This window comes from Calypte anna, chromosome 4B, assembly GCF_003957555.1.
Source record: "Calypte anna isolate BGI_N300 chromosome 4B, bCalAnn1_v1.p, whole genome shotgun sequence".
In the NCBI taxonomy this organism is placed as follows: Eukaryota; Metazoa; Chordata; class Aves; order Apodiformes; family Trochilidae; genus Calypte; species Calypte anna.
This window is the reverse complement of record NC_044249.1, coordinates 8,741,519-8,764,267: the sequence shown is the minus strand read 5'-3', so window position 1 is coordinate 8,764,267 and position 22,749 is coordinate 8,741,519. Positions and strand designations below refer to the sequence as shown.

The following is a 22,749-nucleotide window of genomic DNA, read 5'->3' as shown; positions in this document are numbered from 1 at the left end:
AGTGTACAATTTAAAGGAGGAATTGAAGGTTTAGATTTTCTCTATATCACATTTTCAGCATGTAAATAGTAAGAGGGGAGCTTGTTTAAGCTAAAACAAATTTACAAAAATGCCCCCATGCAATAGAACTTGAAATATATGCATTTATGATTCTGATTATTATAGCAATTATAAATTCTTGTTATTATAACAACCAGTCTCAGATTTCTATTTCTCAGGTTTCTAGTAATTATGCTAATTTTCAAAGTGGCTGCTTAGTTGTGATTTTTAATTGATTTAACAGGGAATTTATTTAAATGCTTGAGAAGTTCCTTTCCATTAACACTGCAGTTTATGATACAATAGTATTCCCAGTTTTCATTTCCTTATGCATTAAGGTGTGGGGTCACTTGATATGTTTGTTCTCATTTAGGGGTTTAAATTTTCCCCCCAAAATATTTCATGACTTAAATGACATCAACATTGCCACAATTAAATGATGAATACAGACTAAGTTAGTTAAAGAATAATGGAATATATCAATACACAAACCTTGTTCTAAGGCACTTCTTGCACATGGAAAGGCAGTGGTAATTTTATTGTTTGCATGCATGTAAGGAACCATTGTGTGCTTGTTCCAAAAGCAGTGGGAACTGTAAATTGAACTAATTTACAAGTATTTAAGGCCGGAAAGAATATTAAATAAGACATCTAGCAAATTTTGTCATCTCAGAGGCAAGATGTTTAAGTAAAGTCATTTAAAGGTTTCCTTTATAAGTTTTCAGGAAGAGTTAAGCAGCGTTTCAAGTCTCTTCCATATATGCAAACTAAATTTAAATGGATTTTTAGTTTTTGTAAAAGAAGGAATAGTGAATACAGCTTACAATTATTCCAGTCCAGCACCCTGTATGCTTTCATTTCTAACATCAGAATGGTTGTGGATAGTGCATGCTGTTGTCTGGCTGACTGTATGCATTAGGACATGTGACAAATCCGGACTTTGTGTAAAAGATTTCTGAGTAAGATGGAATTTTTCTTTGTGTGTTTTTCCATGGGACCTGATCCCTGGATTAGGCTCTCAGTGTTGCTATAAGAGAAGTTTGTTTTGAGACAGAAAGAAAAGGTGTTTTTTTTTTTAATCTAAAACTTAACAGGGAAATATTTTATAAAGCAATTTACAACATTTTCTAGGTAGAGTGGCAATAGCAAGATAAATATTAATATAGAAAAATGTTTCCAAACAGATTTTAGTATGTGTGCCTGTAAGCTAAGGGAATAGTAGAGCACACTCTGATGTATAACACTTCATTTAAAAATATTCACCTGGGTGGTGGCTACATAAATGCACTACTTTGAGGCTTTATTTAGTATGTTCACTTGAATTTACTGATGTTCTGGGAGGGGGGGGAAGCATTTGGAGAATTGAGGGCACTGTAAGATGAGTGATTAAAAAATAGTTACTAGCATATTATTTATAAACATGTGGAATAATTTGCACTAAGGCTGATGTGCTCAACCAGCACTCCTCATCCTCTGTGCCACTCCCTGAATCCCACACAGCAGTAACTCAATAGGACCAGTCAGAGAAGTTCATTTTCCTTTGGGTCGTTTTGTACTAAGCAAGCACAGCCTATCTAATCCTTCTGGGGTAACAATTCTCTTTTCAGTTTTCCACAGAAAAACCCCAACATTTTTCAAATGAGACTCTTCATTTGTTGTCACCCCAGGTGTTTCTTGTAACAATAATGATGTAGAAGATAAGACCCAGGGCAAGTTCTTTTCCAGGGAGCACGAGCTATTTCTATTTCGATTCTCCCAGTTTCCTTAATCACTTACTTCAAACCCCGTGGCAATTGGAGGCAGATATTGTAAGGATGTCTGAAATTGAACCCAAACATTTGATAAACAAAATAGTAGCTTCCTGCACCTCTTGAATGGCGGTGTAAGGAAGAACACTCTCCCCCCATCCAGCTATCACATACATCATCATGGAAACGTATGTGGCTGCAGTAATTGAGTGTAGGGCAAAAAAAGAGATATTTCTCTTCAGAAATACAGTCCAGCACAGTCATAAGTAACCAAGTAATATTATTCTCCTAATGAACAATTTGATGAATAGCTGTTTTCCATTTGCCTGTTATACCAGTCCTAAAATTGTCCTATCACTGTCAATTTATTTTCTATGGGCACCATATTATATTGTTATATTTTGTTACAATATGATGGAGGATTAGGATACACATTTTCAGCAAAGATCTTGTCTGTTCTGATTAATAAGACTACAGTAACATTTATACATTATACTCTTTTCACTGTATTTCTGGTTCCTTTTCTTTACTTGTGAGCTAGAAGTTCTTGGTAAACCTGAATATACAGAATACATACTTTTGAATACAAAAGCCATGCTGCAAGAATGGATCCCTCTGAGAAAGAGAAGAAAATGATTTAATGCAATAATGATTTTAGCTATACACAGGCATCCCTTTTGTGTCTCGATTTGTTAAATTACCTGGCGTCTGCATGTGTAATTTAAACAAAATTTTGTTCTCTAGTCTTGCTTCCTTTTGAGCTATCTTCTCCAGGAGAAGGATGATAAATGGAAACATAAACATAGCATGAGAATGTGAACTAGTTCCCAAACATTTCAGAGGTTTTTATAAACAACTGGTCATTGTTACCTTTTGCTGGATTACAGTTTCCTTTAGAATAACAGTGCTCTTCAGCTGCATTACAAAGTTGATTCTAAATGTTTTTGCATAGTTGCTCGAAGGCTTTAATGTTTAAATAATGGTTATATAATTATACATTGTTTAAACAATTAGCTTTTAAGTCTAGCAGTAAGCTCACATTCTATACACATACTACCAAAAAAGATGATAAAATGGCATTTTAAAGATATGAGCTGACCTGAGAGTAAGCAACCATAGCTTAAGGACATTTCTTTCAGTTTTAAAATTTGATTTTTAACTTGTTCATTTTCATTTCAAACATGAATTGTGATACCTGCCATTCTCCTTGGTCACCCTGTGAGCACAGACATGGTCAGCAGGTGCCTTTTCTCCTTTCCAACCCCATTTTCAGTGTTCCTTGTGCATCTTATGCCAACTTCTCTATGGTAGGAAGTGCAGCTTGCATCTGTGCAGGGACCAAGGGTTGGCTGAAGCTCGAACTGGAGGGCCTTGGAGGGGCAGGAGTAACATCACAGCATGTTAGTTGTCTTCTAAGCCGTTGTGGCAGCCCTTGATTTATGATTTGAAACTATCAAAATAACAACTATTGACACAAATTCAGATACTGCTTAGTAATGTCACCTTTAGAAATTATCTGGTTTTTCCTAGGTCATTATTTGATTGGCTTTTCAAAATAACATAGAATTACATTTTTAATCTTGTTGAACCACATTCATATAGTGATTAAATATGGAGATTTTTTTTAGGTGTAATGTAGTTTTAAAACAGCAGAAGAAACTCTAAGGATGAAAAAGTCACTCTGTAAAAGTTTAAAATATACTTTATGTATTTTATAGGAGCATTTTAGAAGTCATGTTTTATGCCCGTACTGCATTTTAATTTTAGAGACTGTACATCTTTAACGACTTTCTAATTTATACAATTTTTGTTTCATTGTCAAAACATTTAATTATATCATGTCTTGAAGGTGCAAAGCTGTCAAATAAATCAGCGGCTCAGCATAAACATTTGGTGAATTGCTTTTGCTACCATACTGTAGTTGTTACCGGGCAGTTAGTGGAACTTTTTAAAAGCATTTACCCAGCAGGTACAGGACAACAGTGGTACAATGAATTGCTGATTGCTTGTAAAACAGCAGGTAGTAATGCCCTCACTCTTTGTAATTCTGCTTTGTAAAATAAAGTGGCAAGATAGCGTGGCAGAGAAAGCCCATGTGCAGGGAATGTGTTTCTTGCCTAAGGGCTGCTGGAGATCGCCCATCCTATTTCCAGGAAAAAAAAAAGGTAAAATTGTTGCTGTTTTCTTTCCATCGCCCAAAAAATGGAAGTTTCCGCCGCTAGAGGGGACGAACCGCGTTCACGCTTTGAAATATTTGGCAGCTTGGGAATGAAAAGTAGCAAATGCAAAGACTTAAAACGAAGTCTTGGTTTTCTCTATAAAGGCCTAATAACAGTGGTATTGAAACAAACAAGGTAACAACTTGCAGATGCTTTAAAAAAAAATTTAAACTCCCTATGTTTAAAAATCATCTTTTTTTTGAAGATATTTTGTTCTGGTGTCAATGCAAACTATAGGCTCTCCCAAGTGGGGTTTGGGTGAAGTAAATTAGTTCTACTTTGAAGCTTTTCTTTTCTCCCTCATTCAGAATGAATGGGGAGGCCCTTGAATGCAAGCTGCTTTTCATTAGTGCCACCACATACCTATTTGAAAGGAAGATCCCTCTTAGCACATACAAACACTGCAGTAAAGGAAAGCTTCCTTTTGCTACCAGAAGACCATCGGCTAAACAGCTCCTAGCTTCTCTTTCCAGTCAGGTGGTTTCCAATCAGAGTTAATTACTCCAGTCATTTATTCTAATCACCCTCCTCGTATGGCCGGCAGCACTCTGTCCCGGGGTGGCATCGTTTGAAGCCAGTTAGGTTTGAAAGCCACTGCAGGGTACTTGAGGCTCATTAGTGAGGCCTCTCCATGCCTGGCTCTGGATATGCTCCCTGATTAACTCCCCGTGCCCCGCCGCCGCCCCCTCCTCTCCTCCAGCCCCCGTTTAACCCTCGCCCTCCCGATTCTCTCTGCCCTGCGCTGGGCGGGAAGGGGGAAGCGCCGCGGCACCGCCACGCACAGGGACAGAACCTGGAGCCGGGCAGGGGCTGGGGCCGAGAGGCAGAACCCGGGCTTGGGGCGGGCAGGGGTTGGGTCATGCAGGGAGGGAGCCGTGTGCTGCTCCTCAGCCACGAGTTGGGAGAGCTGAGCCCTTGATTCCCCGCAGGGTCCGCCCTGGTTACGGCTGCGGTTTTGCAGCGCTCTCCCGCTGCCGGCACCCACGTTCCTGATGCTGGATCGGGCCGGCTCCCCGTGGCGAGGCTCCCCACTCGGGTCTCTCTGGGACCACCCGGGGCTCCCTGCCCGCAGCCCAGAGGAGGGCCGGGCCGGGCCGGGCCGTTCATTAGCCTGGAGCTCGGGATCGGGCCCATGGCAAAGCCTAAAACACCTTTTTCCCCTCTTCTCTTTCCCTTTTCTTTCTAACTACCACACAAAGGTTGCTTCACTACTAGGTGTATACCTGGCACGCACACACAAAAGCAGCAGCTCGTCCCCAAAAATGAAAGGTAGAATTGAAAATACAGACTCACCAGACTGTTTCAAATCAGTGTAAATTTCCCTCCTGCTCTCACTTGCAAGGTGAGCTTCAGGTTTAGGGAGCAGACATTGGACTGGATGCCGAAACCACTGCTCTGTGGTGTGGCTGAGGGGCTGAGGAGCTATGGGGACCTTCAGCTTCCCTGAGTGGGATGGGTCCATCTCAGCTCCGAACAGCTCTGACTTTGAGACAAGGATTTGGTAGCGTCCTTCTGTGTGCTTGTCTTACTGTGGGTAAGAAACCCAGGGATGGGTTTTATTTTTCAACAAAATCATCTATTAGTGTCACCCTCAGTCTGACTAGGTAGTTGTAATAGAAATGTATTTGATATAAACCTAGTGGTTTGGTTATTGCTACTTAAAAACATCAACTAATGTTGTGTTGTTTTTTGGGTTTTGTAATTTCTCTTTTTAAAAAACTTGTTCTTCTTCCATACCAGGAAGTAATGTTATACAGAAGGTTGCTTGCTTGTTTGCCCTGCAAAGAGCAAGAGCTGTTTCTGGGAATTTAGCCCCTGAATTAAATGTTTCTTTGGAAGATAAGAGTTAAGTATTGTTTCATTGCAGTTTTTATTTTTGTTTTATTTATCAATGTCGGGTCTTTTTAGGCCATCTTCTATGAAGAAAAAAAGTATGTTGTTGATATAAGTGAAAATTTGAGGGTTTTCTAATCTTAGAATATAGTTGGAAAACATCGATTCATTAAAATGTTAGTAATGTTTTTTCAGCATACACCTTCTGAATGCTAATAGTATTCATATCCTACACCCTTCGCACTAACACGGTTCATGGCAGCATAATATAAAGGTTATGAAAAGTTTGCTCTTGACTGGCTACGGAATGTCTGCTGCACTTGGAGGTGTTTACGCCTTGATTTCCTGAGCATGCTCAATATACTCAATATATCACTTCTCTTTCTGTGTACAGCTGTCACAGTGGAAATTTGAAGCAGGCTAGGTGAAAGAAGGGGATAAAATCTCGAAGAAATTAAACCATTTACAAGAAAGCACTATGAGCAAAACTAGTTGAAACTCAACATGCAATGCTTGATGAAATAAAAATACAAACCAGATTGTGCATTTTATAAGATGGACATTTTAAGAAGTAATTTACAACCATAATCAATTTTCAGGTTGATTTCTTTCAAGCACTGAACCTGACTCCTAAGAACCAGAACTCCTTGTTCTGTTACAAATTCCAGCACTATTAAAACTACTCCCAGGGGGTGGGAGACAGCCCAGGGGATGCCCTGCCACACAGTCAAGACTGGGACAGTGTACTTAATCAGGAGACTGAAGAAGTTCTTATTTATATGTGATAAAAAGTGAGCCACCCTGAGCACCACTTCATCTGCATCCAGCTTCCCTGGTAGCTGGCTTAGCAAATTGGCCAGAACAATATGGTAAATGAGAAACTGCTGTGTTTGGCCAACTTTGCAAATAGCATTGCATTTTCCAAATAGTAACTTCCATAAATCTGATTTTTTTTTTTTTTCTTAAATGCTGAATGGAGATGCTGATAATATCCTTGATGCACAAGTTCTCCCTTTAACATTGGTCAAGTCAAATAATGTTTCTTCTTTCACATTGCAATTAAATACCAATCTTAAGGAGTCTGATGACTTACCCAAACGTAACTTTTGTTGTCATCCTAAGCAGCCACTTTGAATGACTTTGGGAAAGACCAGTGCATAGTGCTTCACTGCTTATAATCATCACAAGAAATAAATCCCATGCTTATCTGTGCATGTTAGCCCCATGCCATGTGACCAAATAGTGCTGTTTCCTATTTTTGTAACTGATCCATTCAGATGTGGTACCCTAACTGCCTTTGTAAATCTTGTGTTCTGTTCTCCAAAAGCTCTTGAATGCTTCCTATTCTGTGAATTAGCAGACACAAGTCAAATGCCCAGACTGAAATGACTTGTCTGCCTGACTCGCATCTAGACTGTTTTAAATTCCTTGACCTTTTGTCACACCATTTCCTAATCTTAAACAAATTTTTCTAGAATGTTTTTTCCCCAGAACTGGCTTCAAAGACAAATTAGATTAGTTGCTACAACTCTTCGAAGATGTTGGCTTGTGGTATTGCAGTGATTTGGAGACCATGTGTTTGCAACCATTTCTGTCTCCTCTTACATGCATACTGAGACTTGTTGATCATCACAGTTCTTGTGAATTGCATGTACAACTGACACATCAAAGCACAGGATAAATGCTGCAAGCTGTTGAAACAGAGTGCAAAAATAAGGCAACTGTTGACTTTTAAAGTTTATTGAGTAAATCACAAGAAAGAAATGTACAAGCAGTTTAGATGTTAAATAAGATAAAAAAAAGTATCACTAGTTGCTCCCAGTTTGAAGTGTATTGGGCTCTCATTAACCAGAGAGTACCTGTAGGCTTAAACTTTAATTTGAGGATTAAAAGGGATGATGGTACCCAGCTTAATACTTCACATGAAAGCTGTTTTAAGTGCAGTTTTCTCTCTGTTCACATAAACCTTTTTTGCATTTTGATTGTGCAAGTTCATGTTTCACATATTTTCTAAAGCTTGATGGCCTTGCATTCAGATTTTTAGCATCCATTACCTGCAATTGTGTTAGGTAAATGTTCCTAACACTGCTCTGAATTTCAGTTTGGCTTCTTTCTAGCTTCAGTGAAAAAAGAACTTGTTCAGTCACAAAGGCAAGCAAATTTTACATGGTTTAAAGTTTTGTAGTGTGTGTTTTGCACCAATCTCTCAAGGGAAAAGAATCTGTAACATAAAAGGTGAATCGCTGATTACCATGACTCCCTCTCTGAGATGTGAAGTGCTCTGGCCTTTCAGTTTGCCCATGGCTAATACTTGACACTCAGAAGCAACTGTGATCATGTTCACAAGGCAAGGCTCAAGGAGATGTCAGGCAGAAGTTCCCTGGCTAGAATCATGCAGGTTAGGAAGTGTCAGGAGCAGTGTCCTTGCATTAACCTTCTGAGAGGAAAGCTATCTTAGCTTGGCAGCACGGGATGCTAGCATGGTTGCACAGCTTCACTGCCAGCTTGGTCAATACACAACACTGCATTGTGAAACACGTTTTTATCTTGTGGCATTTTGGTGTTTGGTGTGGTTTTGTTGTTTTATTTTGTCGAGCTTTTTTTTAACACAAAACTCCATTTAAACTAATTTGACTGAGCCAACTGTCAGCTGTGTGGTTAACAGCCCGTGCTTCCATGGGTAATAGGTTCCAGATCCAGGCTGTCAGTCTCCATGCAAACAAGTGCTGGAGAAACTGGGAGAGAAATTGCTGAATTTCAGGGAGGAGGGAGCTTCCTGCCTCCTTTTGGTTCAGTGTGTGTGTGGATTTTCAAAGGGGATTTTCATTCACTGTCTTAGCCTCAGAATGTTGCTGACTCTTCTGGGTCAGAGAAGCCTTTACCAGAGCAGCAGCCATTTTAAATGCGGACAAAAAATGCAGGGGTGGGGTGGGGAGAGGTAGAAATAGTGAAGGAATCAGCAACACCTTCTGATGTTATAAATACTTTTAGCCATATTTGTAGTAATAAATAAATGGCTATGCTCTAGCTGGTTGTGGTTAGGTTTTTTAGGTGTCTCTAGAGAAGGACAAATGGAAGCCACATACTGTATTATCACAGTTATAAATAATGATACACATTTGAGTGATTCCACAACTGTAATTAATTATGGCTTGTAAATATTGTTTTTCACATAGGGGAAATTAATGACAACTTCCTGATCATTTTTTGTTCCTATCACAATTCAGTTATATCTTTTTTACCTCTGACTGAGAGGAAATCAGCCAGTGAGGAAAGGGTCACTCTTTGCATGCCTTTTGAAAAGCATCTCTTGGTTCATGGAGCCAGTTAGCTGAGACAGGTTTTGCCCATTTTTTTTTTTCCAGTGGAAAGCTAGTGTTGTCACAACCATCACCAGTGGAGTATGTAAACTCCACATGAAACAACACATGAATTTATAGGTTCACTGCTGAGTACCACTGTGCATGCTTGGAGAAAGGGCTATCCCAATTCCATGCACTGTAGGCAAATCCAGATCAGCCGTTATTCAATCTGTGGCACTGTAACTACGTTGCTCTGGGGCTTGTGTTGGCTTTATTTAAGCTATTTTGGTTTCTCTTCACTCTGGTGTCATCTTTGGAAGTGGTTTTTGTTGGGATTTTTTTGGTTTGTGTTTTTTTTAATTATAGCACCCAAATGTTCTAGCAGCCACATCTTATGTCTTCTTCTAACGTTGGAAATAATGCAAGCCAGGGTGTGTTACTTCACCTGAGTCGTTCTCCTATGCAGGCTGTAGAATAGCTCACAAGAGATAAACATCTGTGCAGATGTTTTCACTGTTGGCTCCTAAGGCAGATGGTAAGTTGTGGCAGTTTTGCCTTAAAATTTTGCTCTCAAATTTGCAGATCATCGTGAATATACTAAGAAATATTATCTTAAGGGTGATCACTGCCCTTTATGGAAACAGTAGCTATGAAAGCTCCAGGGCAAGTTTTCATATTCAACTCAATCTTTTATTCCTGGCACCTAATGATAGACATTTTGGTTGAGATTAAAGACAAATTTCGAAGGAAATCAATCATCTCCAGTAAAGTATCCGAGTTAAGTATTTTTATTAAGTTTATGTTTTCCAGAGTATTTTTCTGCTTTACCCTGGTATTTTACCTCTTTTATCTGCTTGGTGTTGGTAACCAAGCAGAGAAATAAAGTAAAATGATAACTTTGCTTATAACAGTAATGAGGAATACATTGGCAGTGCATTTCAGGAACTCCCCTCCAGAAAAGAAAAATGGGATCTAATGTAAGCTGGAAAGTGATTGCTCACTTTCTGACGTATTTCATGTTTAAAACAAATGGTGAAATACCATAAATAAAACTAGATGGGTTTGTTTGAAACAGTTATTTAACAACTTAGAAACCACCAAACATGAAAACTGTTTTTTTCCTCAATGTCTACCTTGTGATCAACTGGTTTTGCTGGTGAAAGTGTGTTTGGTGATTTACCTTTAAGCACTAGTGGTTACTGACAAAACCTCAAAAGATAAAGCCAGCACTTCAAGAGTTAATATGTTATTAGGAGGACAGGAAATCTGGCAGCTATTGCAGAAACTAGACCTAATGGTGCACACAAACAATTTGTCAGTCTTGGTAAATGTGAATAGCTTTCCACAAAGTGGCTGCTTTTGCTTTGTTTGAACAGGCTAAACTTTTCCTTTTTGGACTTTCAATCTTAGAAGTGAAATGTGATCCACATACTGAATCACAATAATTTAATTCAAAACATACTTTGATTGGAAAAAGGTTGACGTGGAAAGAAACTCTAGAATAAATAAAAAAAAAAAAAGTTGAAAGGACTCTCTATCATATATTTAGCAGGAAAATTTGAAACAGTTCTAATTAGGGTGAAAAAACCAGCCTTCTTCATTGAAACTTACAGAGGTCATATATCAATGTTAAGGCAGCATTACCAACTTGTGTCTGAAAGCCTGCACATGCAAACATCATTCCAGTTGTTTTGTTTTGTTGTTTTGGCTTGTGGGGTTTTTTTCTGTTTTGGTTTGCTTTGAGTTTTTTTGTTTTTTGGGGTTTTTTTTGTTTTGTTTTGTTTTCTTCCAATGTACATGCATGCACATACTTCTGAGCTAGAATATGTATATTGCTTAAAGCAGTTACCTGGTATGGAAGTTCTGTGAGTGCTTTTGTCATGCCCACGTAGAGGGTTTTTCGTGTGAAAGTTGGGTTTATGCTAAAAATGAGTGAAATCCTGATTACTGCTTTTCTGTTCATACACACCTGTTTTTCGAATGGAACATAAAAAGAGACTCAATTATCTTAAGTGTTTCGAAGGAAATTCCTTACTTCAAAGAGGAATTAAAATATTTAGCCCATTAAAAGTAACAGGCAAGTATCTTCACCTGAGATTTGTAGTTTTTTACTTGCTGATATAGTATATTTGTGAGGTTTTGATGTTTTTGTTTGTTCTTAAATTGACTGAATAGGAAAGGTTATTCAGATCTGAGAAGCACTTTTGGTTTCTCATCGAAGTTTCTACTTACATTTTAACTGTATAAAATACATTTTGTCTGCTTTGAATTTGTGTTCCAAATAAGAGTTACATGTGGGCTTTATGCTGTGCTTCAAGATTGTTTGCCTTTATCAGCATAGGAACGAGGCAAACAATTCTGTGGTTTATTTCTAAATAATGGCACTCAGTGCCATGGTCTAGCAACCGCAACGGTGGTTCAAAGGTTGGACTCGATGATCTCTGAGGTCCCTTCCAACCCAGCCAATTCTATGATTCTATGACTCTATGAATTTCGTTATTAATAAATATATATGCTGGTGAGAAGAAATACAATTAATCTTTTAATCTAATTGCAGCATTGGAACATCCCAATCTCAAGCACAGTAGATAGCAATTTTTAATAGACTTAATTTCATACACTGTCTGTCATTACATAATCTAAACCTGCAAGAAAAGTAGAAGGCAAAACCCAACAGCAGTCACTTCAAAAAGTCTCTGGTATCTTTGTCCAGATACATGTTGATTCCAAGGGAAAATATATCATAATAAATAGAGTATTTATGCTGGAAAAAGAAAAAAAAAATTCTAGCTAATTCTAAAAATTTTCTAATTTTTTTTGTCGTTTTGACCATGTTTTACCAAATCATTTGTACCAGTATCAGAGTGATATTAATCTTTGGGTGCTAGCAGGAAATTATTCTCTCTTCATTGCTTTTAGAAAACACGGCAGAAAAATATGCACATAAAATAATGAATTCCAGAGTTGTTCCTGAAGAAGTAGTTTTGATTGCATATATTTATAGATGTCAGGTTCTGCATTTGAAAAATACTCATGAATAAATGAAAGTTTTCTTGTAAGTTTAAAGCTTCAATTTGTTGTATCTGAAGCATTTATACCTTGGGAATGGAGAAATGAAAGTTACTAATGGGTGTTTGTGTTTGACATCTGTATACTGTACTTTTTAGCATATCTCAAGTGTTTTAGTCTTTGCCTAATAGATCTCATTAAAGAAACAGATATCAGCCCCCAGACAGTTTGTCAAAGTTAATATGAGTCCCTGTGGACAGAATTGACAATTCGTGTGGGGCTTCCTGGGATGGGCTTTTCACCCTCTTGTTTGATCCTTTAACAATTGGGCATTAGGCACTGATTTATTTTACAATAACTCAATAGGATTGAATGTTACTGTATTATGCTGGACGTTGGAGAGGATTTTCTTGTGTTGCCCCTTTTCCTCAGAGCACACAGTAAATGATGGACTCAGGCTGCTGCGGGATTGCTCACAATTGATTGGTTTGCTTGAAGAGCAGCCTGGGAAGGATGTGAGGATCCCGTTGCTGCATGCAGGATTTAACTGGAGCCTTAATGAGCACAACCTGTCCTGGATGCTTAAGTAATCCTAAATGCTGAGCAATTGATGTGCTGTGATCCGTTTTGCAAGAGAGAAATGCTAATAATAATAAAATTTAAAAAAAAAAGACCCACACATCCTTTTTAAAACTGGATAGTTATGCAAATTGGAACTTTTTCACTCCTCTTTTTTTTTTTTTTTTTCCCCCCCTTTTTAAAGAAGCAACCCATACCTAAATAGTATAATTACCAGTCTGGCTCTAAGGTGCATCACACATGCATTTTGTTGTTCTCCTTGAAAGTCTACTCTATTTTTTAATCATTACACAGACTGTTAACTATTGCTCTTCTATCGATTGTGTCATAGCTTAAGCACTTGCCTCCAACCAAGAGCTTAACTCTGAACCTGAACTGACAGGCAGCTTCTTTAGGCTTTGAATTTGTGTGCTGTGTTTCATCTGTCCTTCAGGGTCCTGAGTATTGATGCTGATCATAGTAATTTTTCTTGTTTGTAGTTGGCAAATAAGAAAGATCTAAAATGCCTGATTTGGTAAAAAAAAACGAAAGAAAATTGCCTACTTTTCAATCTGTGTGAATGAAAAATGTAAAATAATTTTAAACTTGAAAAAGAGATGTAAATTCCGGATGTCTCCCAACCATTCCATGAAAAGGCAGAGTGTGGTTTAGTTGTGGGTTTTGAAGAACAAGTCAGATTTATGTATCTGGTAACTCTGTGAAGCCTGCAGAGTGATTTTCCTCTAATTATTCGTGTCCAAATGCTTTGTGAGGATAAAGTGACCCATTGCAAATCAAGCTTTTGAAGAAAAGGAAAAAAAAGAACAACAACAATATATAAAACAAAAATCACAAGTTCTTAATGCTATTTTTCCTGACATTAAATAGTTATAGTGGTAGCAGGAAGTATATTCTAGGGTGTGGGGTTTTTTTAAATCAGAATAGTGAGAAAATGAATTCCTATCATTGTAATTTGCTGAGCCCTGTAGAATTTTATGGCTGCACATTGAAGTATTATGGACACTCATGAGACTTCTGACTGGTTTTGTCTTATTAAACAATTTTGAAATCATTAATTTTTAATTGGCCCGCTTGTGGTTTTTTATAGTTTTAATTATGTGTCTGTGTCTAAATGTTGTGTTTGTTGTTTTTTTTTATTATTATTTGAAAAAAGAGGTAAGAGAGAAAAAGTCCTGTCTCAGCATATATGTTGTAAGGTATTTCCATATGCTCATACAAAGAGAGACTATACTGAGTGAGAGTTCATTTTAAAGTAAGCTTTCAGCAATTCAGTAGCTGGGAACCCTAATAAAAATAATAATAAAAAAAAGAATGATATGATGTCGAAGATATGTACAGGTCTTTTCTTGATTGAAAGTTCTAATTAAGTGAATCGAGGAAAATTAACTGAAATTAGCTGTCAGAAAGTCACATTCAAATGACTGATGATCTGGTGTGGCAGTAAACATTTAAATGATATAAATTGCCATTTAAGTGTATGGTTTAATGTTTGTCATGCATTAATATGACATGAGACTGCAGTGACAATCAAGCAGCCTGCTCTAATTTGAACATATTTAGGGCTTTTGTGTGGAGTGCACCACACAAATTAAGACAATTGCTGGTTTTATGTGTCAATTTAAATGTTGTTTTCAGGCATCAGTTAATGAAACAAACCCATCATTTTTGTGTGCAAATTACATAGTGATTTCCTTGGTTTTCAGATTAATTTTAACTTCCTCTGCTCAAAATTAGGAATTTCCTTTACAAGGGAAATGCCATTCATTTCCTTAGATGAAGAGAATATCAGAGTTTGTTACATTGTTTTATTTGCTCATTAGGATAAGAATTAATATTGAATCCTCTGTATAAAGCAGAGGAAGCAAATCCTGCTAGAGAGTTAATCTAGATGATTTAATTCTCTAGATGACAGTGATTTGCAAGTTATATTTTAATATATCTGTGCTGTATCTAATACCATTCTGGAGGGATTCATTATTGGTTGGATGCTTTTGTCTTGGGGATTGTCTCATGACTGGATAGCATCTTCAGAAAAGTGGCTTAATCATTCAGCACAGTAGTGTTTCTGTGTTGGTTTGTGTAAGAGAGAGATACAAGAAATGTATAAAAGCAATAAAATGTTGATATTCCAGCATATTAAGTACTTTGTACCCTAACATCTCTAGTTAGCTCAGTTTCCCCAGGTCTATCCATCTTCTCTGTCTGTCAGACTCTGGTTATCACTCTGTAACTATTCCATGTGCAGATAAAAGCACAATTTCATCTTCAGAGTTCATAAAAGCACAGCTCATTATACATAAGTGTGTACCTGCTTTCCACTTACTGCTTCTTTTGTTGTTCCCAATGTTATAGTTGAAAAACCAAAGTATTAGGGTACGCAAGGAGTAGGGAATGAGCCTCTGGCATCTGCTGCAGGGCTCACCCTTATTTTTTGGCTAGAATGTCTAAAATACTGTTACCAATTCTGTATTTAGCAACATAATTCTGTATGCTATTAAAAAAAAAAAAAAAAAAAACCCAAAAAACTTCTACTGCTACAAAATGATAACTTTCTGGCAAACTGAAGTTGTTGGTTTTTGTGTGTGTTTTTTCCACAGGCATTAGAAAGTGAGTTTGTTTCCTGCCAGCTTCACCAGTGGATTGATCTGATTTTTGGCTACAAACAGCAAGGGCCAGAGGCTGTTAGGTCCCTGAATGTGTTCTACCATTTGACTTATGAAGGAGCTGTTAATTTGAGTTCAATAACAGACTCAGTATTGAGAGAGGTAAGTTTGTACTTTTAAATAGAGGAAAAGAAATCTTGGTTAAACACTGAGGGGTTGAGTGTGTAAGGGTTTCACATTGTTCAAGGTGAATTCAAATCTTGATTCTCTCTTGTGGTTTGGCCACAGGTGAGTAAAATGCAAGTGCCTGAACTGGGTGTCACAGCATGCAAAAGTGAGAGACAAAGCATGCAAGTTGTGAACTTAAAAATGTGTGCACCTGAATTCAGCATAGACTTGATGCCAGTAGAAAAATAAATGTTCCAGGATTGCTTCAGTTGCTGAGGGCAATCATTCTGATGGCCAGGACTGGAGCTTAATGGCAGAAGAAAGTGAGCAACCTGGATTTGGCTTGCACTTTGGAATTCACTTTTATAGTTTTAATAATTCTCTTTTCTTTGCATTCCTGCATATGTCATACACCTCAAACACGATGCTCCTGTAGCTTCTATGATTTTTATTTGACTTACTAATTAATTAATAAGAATTGGTCCTGTATTATTCACATGTAAAAGTAACTATGTAAACACTGGAAAGATCTGTTATCTTGTTCAGACTCAGCACAATTCCGAGAAATCTATTTTGCAAAAATATCCCTTAGATCGTTAAAAACACCTCCCTCCTCCCTCTAAATGGCTGTTTTAAGGAAGAAAAAAGGACAAAGGGAGCTGGATGATTAAAATAGTTTTTTTAATCAGTTTTATGTCCTCTGTTCAGACAGAGACATGGGTATCAAGTATAGCTGCAAGTATATTAGTTGCAAAATAAATGGTACTTGGTTGTAAAATATTCTGAATCCCTGAGAACAAAGTAACATGAGTGCTATCAACAATTTTATTTAAAAAGGTGGCTGGATGTATACTAAGAGGGAATATATGTGAGAAGTAAATGAACACAAGAATGAAGACATGTCTGCTTGCAAATATTAGGGTCAAAGATCACTGCAGAATTCTAAGCTAAACCTATTAGGTTTTTTATTTATTGCTCATTGAAAGAAGGCCTGAGAAGTAAGCAATTATTATTTTAAATAATAGTATTCTCTCTTACGTTCTGTCTGTCTGAGTGTTTGGGGTACCTTGGCAGCCTCTGCAGAGAAAGTCACAAGGTAGCAGCACTGTGGGTTGCAGCTGGCTTGTGGGTGCTGTGGAAAAGTTTGGGGGGGTAGGCAGGGCATGGAAGGGATGCACACAGACTGGCTGAAGTACCAGAAGTGATGTCTGGAACTGATCATTCCATGAGTTGCTGTCAGTCTGCAGGCAGCAGCTTGGTCCACTTAGAGCTAAAATATAAATGTTGCAAATAAATACATTTAATTGAGCTAAGAAAAGAGATACTCAAACACTTGTCTTTTAAGAAAAAATGTCATCACCAGAGTTTGAAACAGGCATTGACCAAGGGTACTAGTTGTTCACCCTGTCATGTTTTCACTTCCTTGATAAGGTTTGTCCACTGTACAGTGACAAGGAAATATTCATACCTTGTAAGAGGATTTATTACCACTTGAAGTGCTAGATGTAAGTGTGAGCTGAAAAACAGACAGGGCATTGTGTGTAATTTTTCCTTAACTTTAGTGTTAACTGAATCATAATTGAACCATCGTTTATAAAATTAATAATTGAAGTAATAATAATCAAAATAGTGGCACACAATTTTTTGTAGTTCTTAATTTTTCTTAAACAATTCAATTATTAGTTTAACTGTGATCTGTTCTACTTGTGACATAGCCTGAAAAAAGTAATTTAAGACCAGGGAAGTTACAAATCTATCTAGAAGTGTGGGTCATCTCCAGTAAAGAGGCATTCTCTTTGCACTTCTATAAATATATTAATACAGTCTTACCAAATCTTTTAAATTTGTCATGGTTTTACTGGAATTCACTACCGTGTTTCTTATTTTTGAGCTGTTCTTTGCAGCCTGAACTGAGCATCATAAAAGACTGAAAACAGGAGAGGGAGGGTAGGATTGCTGTGGAGTTCATACTAAGAGAGTAGCATAGCAGCAGCAGCAGCAGAATTTTGAAACACAACTGATAGTGTCAAAAATACCTGGTAATGAATGCAGGCAGCAGGATGAATGGTATCTTGTAGCTCTTCCCTTCTGAGTTACTTGAAGACTGATCCAATGGAATAATTTTATTAAGGATTTTTAAGCAGGACAGTAAGCCAATAAGATATTCCTTTGTTGTGAGATATCCCTTGATATTTACATGTATTTGTAAAGCACTTTGTTATTATTATGTAAATGTGTACATGTAAATTGAAATTGCACATATGATCAGCTTTGATACAATATTGACAGCGCAGAGATTTAATGAGTATCATCACCAACGGTGAGTTATTCTGTTTTTACTTGTGAGTAGAGATGAAAGTAATAAAAAATCTGTTTGTGTGTCTATCTGTGTGCATAATCATTGTATATCTGTGTGCTAAATGAATTTATCATGCACCTTTGACAGCCTCACCTTCTTCCTGCTTACTAATCCATCTCCCTTAGGACCTGTGCTAACGTTCTGTACTGCCAAGCAGCTTCAATCAGCATTTATTTTTCTCCTTCAGTCAGCTTGCCAGGAAATATTTCTTTTTTTCTCCACCAGATTCCTGGTTAGAGGCAAACTGAGTTTCTGATCTGGACAATTAATAGTATTTTTAGGCAGGCATGACACCTCAGATTTAGTGCCTGTTTATTAGGCAACTGTTTAACCGGAAATTTTACCCTGAATTTCTTGGTTTCAAAAAGGATGCTTTTGGATTTTTCCTGTCAATAAGGTTTAGGGTTTGGGTCGTTACATCTTGAGAGTTGTAGCAGAAAGCATGTTTTTATTTGCACACCGAAACCAAGGCAGAGCTTCTGTATACTCTAAGAGTTGCACCTTACTGAGGCTTTTAGGTATTGTGTGGAAATAATAGCATGTGCTTAAAGCATGGCAGTTTCTCCACATGGATGGTCTGTGCAAGCCTGGACCACATCAGGAACAAGAAGCCTATAATGCATGTGTTTCTGAAGTATTTTCACAGATATATGTATGGATATTGGTGACCTAACTCATCAGGAGAGGCCACACACAGAATAATAGTGGAAGGAACTGAGGAGTGGAGGAGTTTAGGTTAATGCAGAATTTCCTTAGGTCTCCTAAATGGCTCCAACTGGCACCTCTATTTTTATAGGCAGTCAAGTTATATATATTACAAGAAGGAAGCACTCGTCTAGGAAGAAAAACTACTTGATTAAAACCATATTCCACCTTTTTTTTTTAAACTGAAAATGTAGAACTTTTACATCCTCTCATACTGCTGTGAACAATTTTTTCCTGCCATTCTTTCTGCCTATGGGAATAAAGGAAGTAAAGTATTTTGAAAGGATCTGACTGCTATAATAGAAAATTTTAAACTAAAATGCAAACCATGGGCCACATGCTACCTTTTGGCAGATAAACCCTGGGGAGTGGAGAGCTTGCATAATTCAAAGGCAAACCTCAGGGGGGGTTGGGAGTAGATGAAGAGAGAAGGGTTTGAGTCGCAGCCAGTGGGGGGAAGGGAACTGCAAGCAGAAGAAGCAGTTGAGGCAAGAGATCCAGTGTATCTGCTGGCATATCTGTTCACTACTCATCCCTGCAGAGACCATTCTTTTTTTTTTCCTCTAGCCCTTTTAGGAGCACTGTCATTGACTCTGATCCTTGTACTTTTGTGCGTTGCTGAGGAAAGTCAGAACTGCAGAGGGCACTTGCTGTTCAGTTGAAAGGCAGCACATACCACATCTCTTTCCTGTTTCAAACACAGGATTTGCCGGCAGAGCTGTGCTATGTGGCTCTACACTGTTACCTTCTTCTTGAACACCACGTTTTGATCTGTAGAACTGAGTCTCAAGATCTGCTGTGGAAGGGCTTTTTTGCTGCCTGTATGGAAGAGGCAAGTAGTCACAGTAGCACAGATAAATGTCATCCGACTGCTCTGGAGAGAATTCACAGCACCTTCTTATCACAAATTCTTCTGTCTTTTTGCAGTAGCTTTTCAAGAATGGGGGGGAAAAAAAGAAAAAAAGAACAAAAAGCAGAATGAGGTCTAAACCATTCAGACAAGCAACTGATTAAGAAGTCAAGCATAATCCATAGAAAATAATTTGTATCTTGGACTGATTTGTAGATATTCCATTAGTGTGTTGGTCAGAAGAATAGAAATTCCTCTTGTCTCTGGCTTAATGTAACAAAGGATGAACGTGAATCCGGGCTGTACACAGAGTTCCTAATGAAAACTCCATTTCTGCACCGATACCCCTAAGTAGCCTTCATAAGCACTGGAGAAGCTTAAAGGAAAGAGATGAAATTAATAGCAGGCAGGCAAGATATTGCTTGGAGAGTATATCATTGATTTACTGTAGGAACCCCTGAACCTCAGTTTAGTGTGCTCCTTGGGGACCATACTAAATTTCATACAATGCTTATCAAAAAGCACTTAATACGCTACGTAACTTTTTAAATGTTACCAGATATGATCTTTGTAGGCAGCAACTAAGGAAGACTAATGATTTTTAAATTAGCAAGAACAGTTTAAAAGCCACAAGAATAAGTCCCATCCAATTAGTACCCTGCATACTTTCATTAAGTGATTTACTTTTTGCTTTAGATGATTCGATTGTTTTATGTTTCTTCCTTGGAATAGAAGGTGCCTTTTTGCTACAGGAAGGGAGCCTGTTTAGCATTAGGAAGCACAGCTTTCTCCATTCTGTCGCCACCTTTCTTTCTACTGTTGATACTTTATTTCCGTATGAAGTGAGGAGTTTCAAAAGTTGTGAAGAATCAGCTTGGACATAGCATTTGGTATGTTATTTGAATGTGCCACTTCTAATTATTTAGGGAGGATTAATTTTTTTTTTTCTTTTTTCTTTTTTTTTTTCTTTTTCTTATTTTCGGTTTTAAGGCATATGGGATAAATTATTTTATGGGTTACCACTTTTAAATGTTGCCTGAGATTAATATACTGGGGTAAGTTTTAGGCATCTTAGACCTCTCTCTTATGAGTTTAATTTTATTTTTAAATATTTACAGTTTGAGAGACTTCTGTGCTTTCCAAGGGAAGTTACAAGGATGTTTAGTTTACATGACCCCAGTTTCATGATAGCAGTAGCAGATCTGGTATCTTATCCCAGAGAAAGCATTTTTGGCCTCTCTTGTAGCTGTGTTCATGGTGGGAGTTAATAGCATGTTTCAGCTCTAACTCAGCTGGAAAACTCTGACAACAGTGAATCTTTCACAAAGGATAAACACGATTTGTATTTATAGCACAGTTAACATTTGCTAAATAGTTGTGGAAATGATCAGTCTATTTTTAGCAGGTTGGGCAACAGTCTTTGTTGTGGCTGTGATGAGTTTTTAAAAGTAGGATTAAATGATTATAAAATATTGTCTCAGAGCAGTAAATTTAGATGTGCTGAATTCAGTAAGTAAGGAATTTATGCAGGCAAAACTGAAAGTACTGTAGACACAATCTTTGAATCATCTCTGGCCAGAAGTGTGTTGCACAGATGGTATGCTTGACATCGTACAGCCCAGGAACAGTGTGAAAAGCCAAATAAATGGGAAGAATCTGTCTAGTTTTAATTGCAAATCTATATGAAAGTACCATTCTACAGAACCATAATTAAGAAGAATGTATTAAAGGCAGCATCCTGATTTCACTGCTAAGGAGAGGTGGACATTGCAGTGACAACCAAACCTGTGCCCAGTGTGTGAGATCTGCCTGTCTGGGCATCAGGACTCTGCCCTGAAAATGTGAAGTATTTTCCTCTGGTAAAAGCAGCATTAAAATAACAGAAACATTCCTGCCACCAGTCTGTATCATTTACCTAATAATTCTCCCATCTCAGCCCACACAGGGACCTATCTGTGGTGGTGGACTGAACAGGCAAAATGAGCGTAAGCAAGTGTTTACTGTGATATCTGGGATGTTTGGCCCTTCTTTGATTCCATTCAGACCAGATTTTGACATGACAAATGGGGCTTTATTGCCCTTTGTCTTAACTTACGTATTTACTACCCTGCTTAGAACAGACATAAAAGTATTCAGCCAGGTTTCCATTCAGCTAAATATTTTACCCGTTCTCTTTTGTCCTTCATTACAGAGTAGATTTTGATTTTTTCTGTGCTTCTGCTTCCCTCTCCAGCAGGAAAAAGAGTGGCATATTGGAGTTAATTAAAGTAGGACTAAAATATCAGATGTGTAAGGGTTAAAAACAAGATTCAAACAAAAATAAAGCTTTTGGAAAGGGGGTAAATTAGTTCTTCACCTCCGAGTGCTTTTTTTCCTCAGCCTCTGATGGAAATTCAAAGGATAAAAATTTTCAGTGCAGTCAGTTCCCTCACCACTTCTTGCTTGACCTGTCTTGTGGATCTATCAGAGCCAGAGCGGCCTTGGGACCCCCTGGGCTCTTTACATTTTCATTTGAGCCTGCCTAGTCAGTCTTAGGTAGCTGACATATTCCTTGGCCTGCATTAAATAGGAAAAAGTAATAAACAGTTAAATAAGGGATGTTGAAAAGGTCATGTTTATAATCCTTCAAAAACAACTTTTTTTAAATAGAAAGTATTTCTGTTTTTTAACTTTCCCCCCTCATATGTGGAAAGGATGAGATATGCTGGTGTATAATAGCTACAGTTATCATACACAAAGTCATCTAGCCTTGAATCAAACACACAAATGAACAGACTACAAAAACTGCCACTATTTTTTGTGTTGTCAGTATTCTGTGATTACTTGCAGGCTCTTCATGCAGTCTGAACAATATCTGTATTTCACAGGAACTGGGAAACTAAAAATTTTTGTTTGGAGTGTTTTAGTTGTAGTTGTTCATGGCAGGCTAGGGTGCCTTGCTCACCAGCATCCCCCCTGTGGCTGCAGGTGTGTGGCATTTCCTTACCCAGCTCTGTTACTTCAGTTCTTGGGTCTCACTGAGCCATAGCTGCTTCCTGAGTGAAATTGCCAGTGTCACAGAGGTGCTTTTCTGCAGCAGTGTCCAAAAATCAAAGTCTCAGTAAAATGTTACATTTTATAAAACGATAACCAAAGGGTTTGTTACTCGCATTAGGAGACTCTGGGAAAATATTTTGAAAGAAGCAAGTTTGATCTTGCAGGTGGTAGCTGTGACTTAATTACAGATTCACACAAGTGATCACCTAAGACAGCTTGAAGACCATTAAATGCTGGATTTTTACATCAGTGCATTAACCTCCTTCTAATTCAAATGGCTTTTTCTAGTGAAGCTTTTT

General features: G+C 37.8%; 1 protein-coding gene across 5 annotated transcripts in view; it reads left to right on the top strand.

The window, feature by feature from the left end:
* The window catches only part of LRBA (LPS responsive beige-like anchor protein), a 387,071-nt gene that overhangs the window by 315,437 nt on the left and 48,885 nt on the right, over positions 1–22,749 (top strand). For all 5 annotated transcript variants that reach the window (XM_008500801.2, XM_030450868.1, XM_030450869.1 and 2 more), the window contains one exon: positions 15,327–15,494. In XM_008500801.2, the coding sequence (XP_008499023.2) occupies positions 15,327–15,494 (168 nt within the window). The remainder of the gene's footprint in view (positions 1–15,326; positions 15,495–22,749) is intronic.